Consider the following 13,685-nt stretch of genomic DNA (forward strand, 5'->3'; position numbering starts at 1 on the left):
CGGAACAGTCAACTTCGTCCTCTACAGAAATTTCACTCATATCATCGTCCTCATTAAGTTCAGATGCGTTTTCAACATCAATTTTCTTTTCTAAACTCAAATTGGTACTCAATGAATCGAATTTTTGTATAGTTTCGGTCCTGAGTTTCAACTTATCATTTTCATCCAAGAGATTTTTAAGCATGTCCTTATGGTCTTTGGACTTTATAAAAGATTCTATTTTGTCCAGACCATACATGTAAGTAAGATTAACATCATTGGAAGATACAAAACTTTCACAGTTGTATGCTTCGGCATCAATTTCATCCTCCTTAAACTCAAGGAAGGGCAGAATCATGCGATGTATCTTCTGTCCTATTTCACAATTTAGATGCAGTTGAGTAATGTTAGCATAAAGCCTTTTGGCAATCAAACGAAAAACATTCCTTTGTTTTAACAATTTGAGATTGTCTCTTTGCAAATAAATGTTTTCATCCCTAGACTTAATCAGCTCCAACTCTTTCTGCTCTATCCACATCCTTCGCTCCTCACTCTTGGATGACACCCTGCTTATTTGGTCAGTTAGATTAGAATTCGTGACCCGTGTTTGCGTTAAACAACTATCTAGATTTGAAATTCTTGAATTCAAGTTATTTAAGTCCTTTCCATATGATTTTTGTGGAATTTTAAATGAAACAAAAACAGATTGTACCTTCTTGATCAGTTCATCAAGTTCACTGATCTGCACACTGAGAGGTTTTGCTGTAAAGCATAAGTCCTCTCGCTCCTTGGCTTCTTCATTTCCACCATCAGTGTTGTATCCCCTCATCTGAGATACATCGGTCACCATAAGACATCTTCCATCAGTTTCACCACCTTTTTCAACATAAGCCTTTCCATGAGAAGGCTTTCTCACTTCATCGTCTTCTGAGTCAGTCGACCACACCTGCACGCCATCGAACTCATCATCATCTATCGAACCCTGCACAATAAGAGCATTTATAGAGGAATTAGTAGCAGCTTTCTTCCTTTTTATCTCTTCTAGTCTTTTTATAAGACTTGCTTATTCATCTTTCTCTGCCATCTTCTTCAGCATGCAATCTTTTGCGGAGTGATTCTTCCCACCACAGTAGAAGCAACTGACACCAGAGTCAGCGTCACCCTTCGCTTCCTTTTTCGATTCCTCAACCTTCGGTTCATCTTTCACCTTTTCAGAACTATAGCTCCCCTGCCAATTACGATTTTTGTTGGAAGGGAACTTTTTCTTGATGTACCTTCTAGGATTTGACACCATCATAGCATAGTCTTCAGCTGTCAGATCGTGATCTCCCAGATTTAGATCCTCTTCGTCTTCTTCTACACTTTTACCCTTGGATAGAAGCGCTAGAGACACCAGATTTGAAACCACACTTTTCTCTTGCAACACTGTCTTTTCTTGGGATTTCAGAATCCCCACCAGTTTCGCCAGCGAGTACGATTTGAACTGCGTGTGTGCTTTAACCGTTGACACAACCGCTCTCCATTCGGATCTTAGACCATTCAGAAAAGTGACCTTCTGTTCGATGAGCTTCCTTTCAATATCATGTTTGATCATCTTGCTGAGAAGATGATTGAAGCGATCAAATGTCTGCGTAACAGACTCATCAGGATTCTGCTTGAACTCTCCAAATTCAGATAGAAGTAAGGTCTGAATTGAGTGCTCCAGAGCTTCATCTGTGGAATACAGCTCTCGCAGCCGATCCCAGATTTCCTTTGCTATACTGCAAGAACTCACCAATCTAAACGTGTAAGATTGAAGAGCGAATCGAATTAGTCTCAATGCCTTAATGTTGCACTAAAACTTCTCCTTTTCGTCTTGAGCAACATCTTTCACATCTTTCAACAAATCATTATACTCCTTTTGAGTTTTAATGATTCTGGATGTTCCTAAATGAGCAAATGGGCTAGATATAATAGCTTCCCATATCAGATACCCATTATCTTCAGATCTAATGACGTAGTCTTCAAAGTGGTGTGTCCAAACCTCGTAATCTTGAGTGTAGAGAATTGAAATCTTGGTTGTAGATCCTATACTGTTTGAGATGTTAATGGGATTAGATTGAGAATCGTCCATGCTTGATCGTATAACCTGTTATAAGATCAGACTTTGTAATACGTAATATTAGGGCAAGATGAATAAATAATGAGATATGTCAATTATGGAGTGACGGCCCAATAAATATCATTAAATGTGGAATAAACCCTAATCACTTCTTTCACAGAAGAGATGTGTATGAATTACATAGTCTCCTGCTTTGATACCAATCGAAGAGTTAAGGAACTCGTTGATCATTTAGATCTTTGAGCAGGTTAATCACAAAAACGTTAAACAGTAATATAAAGCACAAGAATGAATCAAAATATGTCGAATGATTCAATAGATTCAAGCCTCGGCAGAGCTCGATAAAGAACTTCCGCTGTAGAGGCTATTAGGGTTACAAACGATAAAGATGATATCTTTGAAATAATTGACTTCTAAATCTTTCGTACTAAGATGCATGCAAGCATCTATAATTACTAAACCCTAGAAATAACTCAGGATGGACAGGCCCAATCCGGAGACAAAATGGACTAAAGAGCGAGCCCAAGACGCAACACCTTTCGGACCCTACAGTATCCTAACCTCCTTAGAACCTTTTGAGCATCACTAATACCAATTTTCGTGGGAAAGGTTGGAAGGTCGTTAATCAGCAGAGTCTCTCTCACAAAGGTCTCATCAATGACAATCTTGCATCCCTGAACGATCGCATCTACAGTGACAACTCCATTATCGTCCCTTGTCATCTTGGCAGTCTGCCAAAACTCACGAATCATTTTCTGGTACACCACAGTGTTCATCGTAATGGCAGAGGACAAGCAACATTCTCAAAGTCCATGAATCATCAACTTGAAATCCTGATGTGCCACCGGAGGGTCAGATAGAATCATCGCCAGGTTGTGCATATCTGCAAATTGCAAGGCTGCCATTTTATTTGCACTACAACTTACCAAGTGAGACAAAAGAGAAAAATGAGCAATTAAAATTTTAAATGATTTAATTTTTTACCCCAAAATGAAATAATAAATTTTTTAATTAAATTGGGTTAAAGTCAGAATTTACGGCTGTAAACCCTTGACCGTATGCTAATGACCATTTGGGGAGTTTACGACCGCAAACACCTTATGACCGTAAGCTTCGACCGTAAACTCCAAAAAACCTTTTTGTCGATTTTAGCCTCAAAAGCATGGTTAATCACACAAAGAGATGCATATTCCTTGTCGAAAATACAGTACCTTCAAGACTATCAGATTAATTTCGCAAAAATCGATGAAATAATTTTCGGGGGAGAGAGAGGATGAGAGAGTTTGCAGCCGGAATCAAGAAAATGATAGAGATTCTGACTGTAAACCTCCTTATATACCCACCTTTCATTACATGATAACCACACTGTATAAGGCAGTCTCCAACACAGTCCAATATTTTTCAAAAAAAAATTTAAAAACAAATCTTTTGAGGATTAATATTAAAACTAAAATTAAAAATAAAATAAAATTAACTTTGCGAAATTAAAAACATTAAAAAATAATAATAATTTTTTGTTTTTAGCAGTTAACAAAATAAAAAATAAAATTAAAATTAAAATTAAAATTAAAATTAAATTAACTCTAACTAAAATATACAACTTAAAAATTTAATTATTGAGAATGAATTTGTGACGCTGGGATCAAAGTTGTTGGACAGCCTTATTCCACTTGTCGGTACCCTTATTTTCACGTCTTCGTCTGATCGATCGCCAGTATTGTGGTCAACTTAAACACGAAACATTTGTGACATAATTTTGGAAAATTTACCAATAAAATGACATTTTTAGCCCTTATTCTTAAGTAGATTTCTTAGGGACCATTTATCTGACGACAATCAGGGATATTGTTGTCCACATAAATTGAGCAGCGAGATCTACAGACAATCTGTATGTGTTCAATTTTAATTGTACTTGAACGTGTTTCCCGCTTCCTGATATGCTCCAGCGATCAATGACTTCCAGAATACTCCTTACACATGGTGAGCAGACAATTATTAAGAGAGAAGATAGATTTAGAATGCATATGTTGTACATCCAGGTCGAATCTCTTCCAATCACGCAAAGGATGAAACATATGACTAACTGAGGTTTTTAGAGGGATTGAGAAGAGAATGGTGCATATATTGTGTACCAGGTCGGATTTTGAGTCACGCAGAGGAGACAGTATATGGCTAACAGATAGAAAGAATTGCATAGAGAGAAGATGCAAGGAGATAGAATTGCATATGTTACAGTCCAGGTCGGATCTTTCGATCACGCAAAGGAGGCAACATATGACTAACAGACAGAAAGAAAGAAAATATCCTTCTGCAGACCTAATTTATCGGAATTCCCCAGTCATCCTATCAAAACCGGAATTAAGGACAGAATCTGCACATCGAGGAAAAGTTAATCCACAGTTCTAGATACGGGTTCTTTTAATGTGACCAGTAAATTCCCGTGTATATCTCCCTGCTCAACCTATCCAAGCGTCGTATTGTCAGGCTAAACGGATCTAACTAGTTCAATATTTGTCAAGTCCTTGAATTCATTAAGTTCAACTCTCCCTAGTCAAGTCTATTTAAAATCTTTCATGCCCACCAGCCTATAGAGCACAGAGCGTAGACGATTCAACTTAAGTACGTTACGCAGATTCAGATTGCCCGTTATCACTTGCTAATTTCATTTCCCATCACAACACCTGCAAACAAGACTGACAACAATATTTTTGATTTTCCGGATTTTTTATTGTTTTTGGATTTTTTTTTTATTTTTTATTGTTTTTGGATTTTTGGATATTTATTGTTTTTGGATTTTTCTCCCCCTAAATTTATGCATGAGTGAGAATAAAAATAACAATAAAATGCGCAAATTTAAATTAACCTACCTACAGAAACCAAAACAAATTTAAAAATTTTAGAAGAATTAAGAAAAGAAAAAAAAATAACAAAAAAAAAATTAATCTTAAAACGAATCATTTTCAGAAATCCCACAAGCACATCGAAACGAGCTTTGTTAAAGGGCTTAGTGAACAGATCCGTTACATTATTAGCAGTGGGAACCTGTTCCAGCCGGATTAGCGAACGTTCATAACAGTCTCTGATAAAATGAATTTTAATATCGATGTGCTTGGTTTTAGAGTGTTGGACTGGATTTTTGGCAATTTGAATTGCGGCCTCATTATCATAGTAAATGGGGGTTTCTACATAATTCAAATTGTAGTCCAACAGCTGATGTTGGATCCAGATAACTTAAGAACAGCAAGAAGATGCAGCAACGTATTCCGCCTCCGCTGTTGAGGTTGAAACAGTGTGTTGTTTTTTGCATTGCCACGACACTAATCTGTCACCAAGATATTGACACCCTCCCGAGGTAGAATTCATGTCAAGCTCACAGCCTCCATAATTACTGTCAGCAACAGCATATAAATCAAATTTAGAATTCTTCGGATACCAAAGACCCAATTTTGGGCTACCTTTGATATACCGAAAAATTCTTTTGACTGCAATAAGATGTGAAAGTTTAGGATTAGCCTGATAACATGCGCATTAAAAAAATGCAAACATGATGTCAGGTCGGCTTGCTGTAACATACATCAACGATCTGATCATTTATACGTAGAGCGTCTGATCTACGGATTCGCTATCAGGATATGGAGTCAGGAGAGGTCTTTCATCCATTGGCGTCGGTGCAGATTTGGTGTCATGAAACCCGAACTTCTCAAGAATATCTTCCACATACTTGGCTTGATGTAACAGGATCCCGATTGAATTTTGTTTGACCCGAAACCCCAAAAACATGGTCATTTCCCCTAACGAACTCATTTCAAACCTCTTTTTCATAACACCTTCGAATACTTTGCAGAGTTGCGGACTGGTCAACCCAAAGATAATGCCGACAACATAGATTTGCACAGTATCTGATCATTACCGACATGCTTTGTTAAAGTTGCATACCACGCTCTAGGAGCTTGATGTAACCCATACAATGCTTTGTCCAACTTGTAGACATGATTTGGAAACTTTGAGTCAACGAATCCAGGAGGTTGATCAACGTAGATTTCTTCCTTCACCTTGCCATACAAGAAGGCGGTCTTGACATCCATTTGGTAAACGGTAAAGTTCATGTAGGAAGCATATGCTAGGAAGATACGAATAGCCTCCAAGCGAGCTACTGGAGCATAAACTTCAGTGTAATCTAGACCCTCGACCTGTCGAAACCCGCGAACCACCAAACTAGCTTCGTTCCGCACTATAACCCCTGAATCATCTTGCATATTACGATAGACCCATCGTGTGTCAAGAGACTTTTTTTCCCTTTGGCAACTCAACCAACTTCCAAACCCCAAGTTTTTGAAATTGATGTAACTCTTCATGCATTGCATCTACCCAGCTGGGCTCATTCAGAGCCATTTCAACATTCTTAGGCTCTATTTGAGAAATAAAGCAAAAGTAAAGACATGTATTGACATCTCCACTCTGACTTCTTGTTTTAACACCATCGACCAGCTGACCAATGATGTTGTCGATCGGATGATCACGTTGAATCCTTGAGGGTATTCCCTGGTTGATGTAATTAAGCGAGACAAGAAGATTATGAATATTGACACCTCCCTCATTTGCCGATTGTCGCACCAGACGACTCTGCCACAAACTCATTTGAAAAGTCTTCAAGAAAGAGTAGCTTCATAAATGTTGAAGTATCAGCGGAAGAGTCTTTGGACATGAACTCTCTTTCTATAGGAGTGAGTGGTGTTATTTCAGCATCAGGAGTAGTATTCGGAATTGGAGATTTCGAACTATTAGGATGTACAGATGACTCCCCCTCAGGAGAAGCGAAGGACTCCCCCTCAGGCGAAGCAGGAGTCTCCTCTTCAGGTTGTGAAGAGGATACCATTGGAGGTCTGTATACAACTTCTTTGTCTTCATCTTCAGAAACATTCTTCAAACCGGAGATAGATCCAAATGAGCTACATGAAGACACATTTATAGATTTGAACAGAGATGTGTAATCAAACAACCAATCCGAACCTACTCGAGCATCCGTCTCATTTTCTTCCAACCAGCGCACGTCATACGATTCTACAACTTGCTTTGTCTTCTTGTTATAGACCCGATAGGCGGTGCGAGCAGCATACCCTATGAAGTAACAGTCATCGGCTTTGGCATTGAACTTTGGGTTGGATTCTAATTGAAAAAGGGTGCAAGGGTAGCCAAATACATGGAAATGACTGACTGAAGGCTTGTGACCGTATAAAATCTCGTACGGAGTCTTTATTTGAGCTTTGTTGATCAACACGCAATTCTGAACATAGCAAGCAGTGTTTATCACCTCAGCCCAAAAGAAGACTGGCAGTTTGGAGTCACACAACATCGTCCTTGCAGCGTCTTTCAAAGTTTTGTTTCTCCTCTCAGCAACACCATTTTATTGGGGTGTGTGAGCGGAGCTGTATTGACGCATAATACCCTTTTCTGCGCAGAAGTGATCGAGAACATAATTCTTAAACTCTGTTCCGCTGTCAGTACGAAGCGCCTTCACCCTGTTGTTAGTTTGGTTCTCAATTAACACAATGAATTTCCTAATCAGATCAGCAACTCCAACTTTATTGGATGGAAAGAAAACCCATGTAAAACGTGAAAAATCATCAATCACGACTAGACAATAGGAATTTCTGTTAATGCTGAGAACGTTTACTGGTCCGAACAGATCCATATGTAGCAGTTGAAGCACCTGACTAATTGAGTTGACCTGTTTTCGCAGGTGTGGTTTTCTATGATGCTTACTTTGGGCACATAAAACATACTTCTCAAACGTGATAAAGTCCTTGACAGGCAAACCATAGACCATCTCATTCTTTGCAAGACGATTCAAGTTCTTGGCGTTAGCATGACCAAGTCTTCTGTGCCACAACATGGCAGTTTGTTCGGAAACCTTTGAGAAGAGGCACATAACTTGTTCTGGAAGATTGCTATTCATATCAATGATGTAGGCATTCCCATCCCTTTTAGATTTTACAAGAATCCACTCTCCTGGAATGATAAAGCCTGGCTTGAGAATTAAACATTCCTTCTCAATGAAATGTGTAGAATAGCCTTTGTCGCATATCTGCGACACACTCAACAAACTAGGCTTCAATTCTGGGGCAAAGTTGACATTTTCGAAACTCAAAACCCCATTTGTGACAGTCCCTCTTTGAGTAATTTTTCCACCTTCTCCACCTGCAAAGGAGATGTATCCCCCATTAAAGGATTGAATATTGTGCAGTTGGGCGATATCTCCTGACATATGCTGGGAGCAGTCGTTGTCGAAGAACCAGGGTCTAACGACATTCCCCCGCAACTGTCCTTGAAAGATATGCAGGTTTAACTAGATTTGGGAACCTAGGTCATTATTTTCCTGGGTGATCCCGATGCCTTCTCAGATTTGTTATCATTCGGATTTTCCAGAGGACACATATGATAAATTGGAAGCTAATTTGGGCAACCATTGATAATTAGGTTTTATAACAGTCCCGGGTGGTTTTCAAATCGAATGTTTATCAGTTTGCTTGAAGCATTTGGGTTTTCTACTAGAATTAGTTGAAGACCTACTGCTGCTTCTTGACAAAACCGACCTTGGCTTGGCCATGCCCGGTTTTGGCAAACTGCTTGGGACTTTGTTATGAAAGACCTTTATATGATTTTGAAAAACAGCCCGTTTTTTACTCCAATCATTTTTCCAATCATCATTTCAAGAACGATTTCTAGAGGACTTTCTAGTTAAAGACCTTCCTCTGAATTTGTTCTCTCCTTTTGGAGATTCATAATGTACAAACATACGATTTTGACAATTTCTACCTATATGGCCACCAATACCATAATTGAAACAAATCTGTTTGTTATTGTTATAAGTTGTGCTACATTGATTAGATTTGTTTTCCATACTAACACCCCTTGCTTCTCTCACAAGAACAGGAGCAAGAATTAGGTTGTGAGAAAAGTGAGGGTACATTAGATGGAGAAGCTTGTGAAACTGGTGGTTTTTCAAAATTTTCATCACAAACATCAGAATTGTCAACCTATTTGAACTGGTATCAGACACTTTAAAACCATTCAAAATACTATCAGAAGAAACAGAAACACCACAAAAAACATTGTCGCTTGAGACATCAGAAAAATTATTGTCTTTATTTAAAACTAAAACTTTAGGTTCAGACTCAGTTTTATTTCCAGAAACAGATCCTTCAACTTCGTGCTTTGACTGATTCAAGGAACGATCTGCAAGAAAAGTAGAAATGTTAGTACTTTAAACATTAATAAATCCTCCCGAAACAAAACCAGATGGCTTGCCATAAACCATGAATAGTTCATTGACAATCTCTTCTTTGGACAGGGGTTGAAACTGATATGTATGATTGAAAGGAGGAGGCACTTGATTATACCCTAGAGCCTATGACTGATTTCTTTTAAATTGCATGCAGTGATCTATCATATTTGCAACTACCTCACTCGATACATCAAATTTTCTAAAGTCAAAATTAGCACTTTCAAATTTGCCCTTTAATGAGTCGATTTCAGCCACTAGTTCAGTATTCTGTTTCATTATATAGTCATAATTTTCGCATTTATTACTATAGTCTTCTTGAAGTCTCGTAAAGTCTTTTATTTTAGATTCTAATTGGGCTTTAAGAGGTTTTTGACCTTTTCTGAGTTGGTAACCTTCATATCTAAGGTCTTCTACTTCCTTTTTTAGTGAGTCATTAAGTTCACGGAGAATTTTAAGGTTCTTTACTTCACTACCTAATGTCTTAATTTTCTCATGCATAATTTTAACATAATCAATACAAGCTTGAGAGCATGAGGGTAGACTTACCTCGTTTTTATTAGGTTCATGAGAAAAGGATACCATCAACGCAAACTGCAGCTCCATCATTTGATCTTCAGCTGTAACAATCTCTGCTGGAGCATCATCACTAACCTGTGCCAGGTGGGCATTTTCAGGTCTGGATAAGTTCAGGGCCTGCATCTGATCCTCCCATTCAAAACGATTGTGCAACCATAGCCTTCTCGTTGTTGACCTGAGCACCGCTTTAATTGTTCCCAACTGCAACTATTGTCCTGTCATTATTTAATCTTCTGTCTGGCTGTGGACAATCATGAGCAAAATGCCCTGGCTCATGGCAGTTGAAACACCGCAGCTTTCCCTTGCTGAACCCAGCCTTCTTGTCAGCACTCATATCCTAGTTGTTCTTTCCGGTATTCTTGGCAAACTGTTTCGCCCTAAAAACTGCCATGGCAATTTTCCATGTAATATCCATCTCTTCAACGTCTTCAGGGTGAATCTGATCAAGATCGGCAAATGATAGTTGGGGTGGAAGATCTCCAGCTATGAGTGCATTGTAGCAATTGACAAGCCCTGTAGCAAGAGCAATATTTTCATCACCCTCCTTTCCTTTTGAAGAAGAAACCACATTGGAGAAGGAAGCAACTTAAGTAGCTACAAACGATTGGTTCTTTGAGAAAGGCATGGCTGATGCAGAGGAAGCTGATGGAGTGGAGAAGGACTGAACCTGAGCTTGCTGAGTAGCAAATGATTGACCTGCAGAAGGAAAAGTAAGAGATGAAAGAGCATTGTTAGTAGAGATTCCAAGATTCGTAGCTTAGTATGAGTTCATATGGTTGATCTCTCGCTGCTTGTCATCAATATCACAGGCCTTGATGACAGTCATCACTTCAGCAAGAGAGAGCCGACTAAGATCCTTAGTCTTCTTGATGACAGCTAAATTCATGTCCCAAGACTTTGGGAGAGAATTCAGTAGCTTCTTGTTTATCTCAGACTTTGTGTAGAAAATCCCGGCTACAGTCATTTCAGTGTTAAGAGATGTGAACCGCTGCAGCTGTGCTTCAAGAGTTTCTCTAGGAACGTAGTTGAACATATTGACACGTTGTCACAACATATCTTGGCGACTCTCCCTCATATCTTCGTTCCCTTCATAGACCTCAATTAGGGCTTCCCACAAAGCTTTAGCAGAAGTGTACTCCCTGAACCCTTGAGCAATGTCTGGAGATAGTGCCATGGTCAAGGTGGCCAAAGCTTTTTCTTGCTCTTCAACCTTCTCGAAGTCTTCATCAGTGTAGTTTTCCATCTTCTTGTCAACCACTTGCCCTGCAACAGTAGTGGTTATTCTGACAGGATCTTTTATTATGCTTCTCCAGATTTTGAGGTCCTTCATTTTTATGTACTGCTCAATTCTATACTTCCATTCTGGGAAACCTTCAGCGGATAAGAGTCTAGGAATTCGGGTGGTTGTGCCCATAACTGAATCCAGCTCGTGGTTGTGTGTTTGACTTTGAGAATCCATTATTATTTAATTAACAAAAATTAAATTATTTACGATTAAATTAAGTTTCTGGTCAAACACAGTCAAAACAATATTTGCGGCCGTAAACAGGGTTCATGGTTAGATAAGAGTTTGCGGCCGTAAACTCCGAGTTTACGGTCGTAAGGTGTTTACGGTCTAAAATTCACGGTCCAAGAACAATCAGTTTCCGGTTTATGAATATTCCTTATTCACGGCCCAAGAACACAATTTACGGTACAAGAACTTCGAAGAATTTGCGGCCGTAAACTGAGATTATGGCCATAAGCTAAGGTCGTAAGCTCTTAAACTTGAGAGAATTTGCAGATTTTTGACGAAACTGAGAACCCTTTTGCAGTAATCACCAACTTTTAGTCGCAAACAGATGAGAACCCGGTCCAAAATAGATTGTAGAGTGCTTCCGACACTGGTCTCGCTCTGATACCAATTGTAAGGTCCTGAAAGGATCTTACCAGTGATCAAACAACAATAACAATCAAATAATCAAATATGAACGAGTAGAAAAGAGAATCAAACAAGCTTGCACACGCTTTTCTATTAAAATTACGTCTGGTCCAACTTGCAGTTTACAAGAGCTGAGAATATCGAGGCATCAACAACCACAAAAGACCTAGCATACCTCTATATATACTATCATGGGCCGGCCTTGGGTTTACAGTCGTAAACTCATTACAGTGACCGTAAAATCCAAGCAAAATACTATAAGCTATCAAATGACCGAAAGAACCTATTACATGGAAAGCCTAGACCAAACCACTAATTGGACCCTTCATTGTTGGCAAGTTTGGACTTTAATGGGATGATTTGGGAAGTTATGGATGAGGCGAAGCTTGATTGTAGCTAAGTCCATGCTTCTCATGTTATAGATATAGATGAGATGGGAGGTTGTAGTGAGTCTGAGCAGCACCCCAATATGGTGCCGAATATTATTTGATCCCTATGATACCATGGAAGGTAATCGGGTATTGATACTATTTTTCCTTCGTTGTCCGCAACAACTGTTGGAGGTTGACTAGAGGGGCCGATGACTTGGTTATCAAGTTTAAGACCGATCAAAGTGGATTTGACCTGTTTTCTCCATACAAGATAATTATTGGGTGTGATTTTGATGGTTACATGAGTAGCATTGGTAATGTGAGTGGTGTTTTTGGTGGCCATCGATGAACCCTAATTAAGGGTTGAGTGGTTTGTTTGAGAAGATAGAGAGATGATCAAATCTCGTGAGAGCAAGTGAGCTCTGATACCATATAAAGCAATGATATTTGAATGAATTGGTTGATTGAGTATACATGTACAAGCACTGGCTTAAATAGTCAAATAATACAAATAGCAGGAGATAAACTAGGAAGGTTTATAAAGAAAATACAGTTGTAGAAGATTGAGTAATTACAAGGAAATAATCTAATTATATAAAAAGACTATTGAACTCCAACTTCACGAACTTTCTAGAATTCTTTTAAGTGAACTCTATTCAAAAAACACAAAACGGATATTGATCGCAAGAGCGTGTACCATCAAAAAAGTAATGTTGGAAGAATTTTCAAAAAATGTTCATGATTTTAATGTCATCAACACATTTGTAATAGGATTTCATTAGTGACATGCGGAATTCCATTTGAGTATTTTCCGGGACAGGAAAATACCAAGCGCACATTCGTATAGCTAATAATGACTCGGAAACATGGGGGCCGGGATAGCGCCGCTGACAATGGTGATGACTAAAAAAATGAATCCATACAGATGAAATGAATTCAACTGAATATTTCCCTCTAAAATCCAAGGGCTGCGTTTATTCTGAAAGTTGTGTTGTTTCCTTGCAAAACCTTCTTCGGTATGTCAATTGAAGATATACATCGCAGAAGATAGAGATATGAAAATAGCATCGTTACTCTCTGAAATTTGGTCTCTCTAGAACACCAAACAAAAAAAAGGTGTTATTTGTTTGTGAATCATATTAGTCTTGTAATTTAATTAAATTTATTGTGTTATCCCATAGTTTGAATTCGTGTAATCCCAATAGTAGCTTTGAATTACAAATTTTATAAAGCGTTGTAAACACTATGCATGAAATTTTACAAATATTTATGAAATGCGTAATTCAAACGCATCAAAATATAGAATGTTACCTGAAATGAAAGCCCTAATATGATTATTTTATTAAATATATCTATTTTCTTTTTAAAGAATATTACATTTATCTGTTTCATGTTACTAATAATACTGATTGATGTGATGTCCGAATATGATATTTAGCCTTTTAATTGATT

General features: G+C 38.3%; 1 protein-coding gene across 1 annotated transcript; it reads right to left on the minus strand.

Annotated features, from left to right (window-relative positions):
* Positions 1–6,674: 6,674 nt before the first annotated feature.
* On the minus strand, positions 6,675–7,772 carry LOC128127792 (uncharacterized). Its single transcript, XM_052766484.1, has 2 exons — positions 7,526–7,772; positions 6,675–7,198 (listed from the first exon to the last, which is right to left on the minus strand). The coding sequence occupies exons 1-2, from the start codon at positions 7,770–7,772 to the stop codon at positions 6,675–6,677; spliced, it is 771 nt and encodes a 256-aa protein (XP_052622444.1).
* Positions 7,773–13,685: the final 5,913 nt, after the last annotated feature.

The sequence above is a fragment of the Lactuca sativa genome, chromosome 8, assembly GCF_002870075.4.
Source record: "Lactuca sativa cultivar Salinas chromosome 8, Lsat_Salinas_v11, whole genome shotgun sequence".
In the NCBI taxonomy this organism is placed as follows: domain Eukaryota; kingdom Viridiplantae; phylum Streptophyta; class Magnoliopsida; order Asterales; family Asteraceae; genus Lactuca; species Lactuca sativa.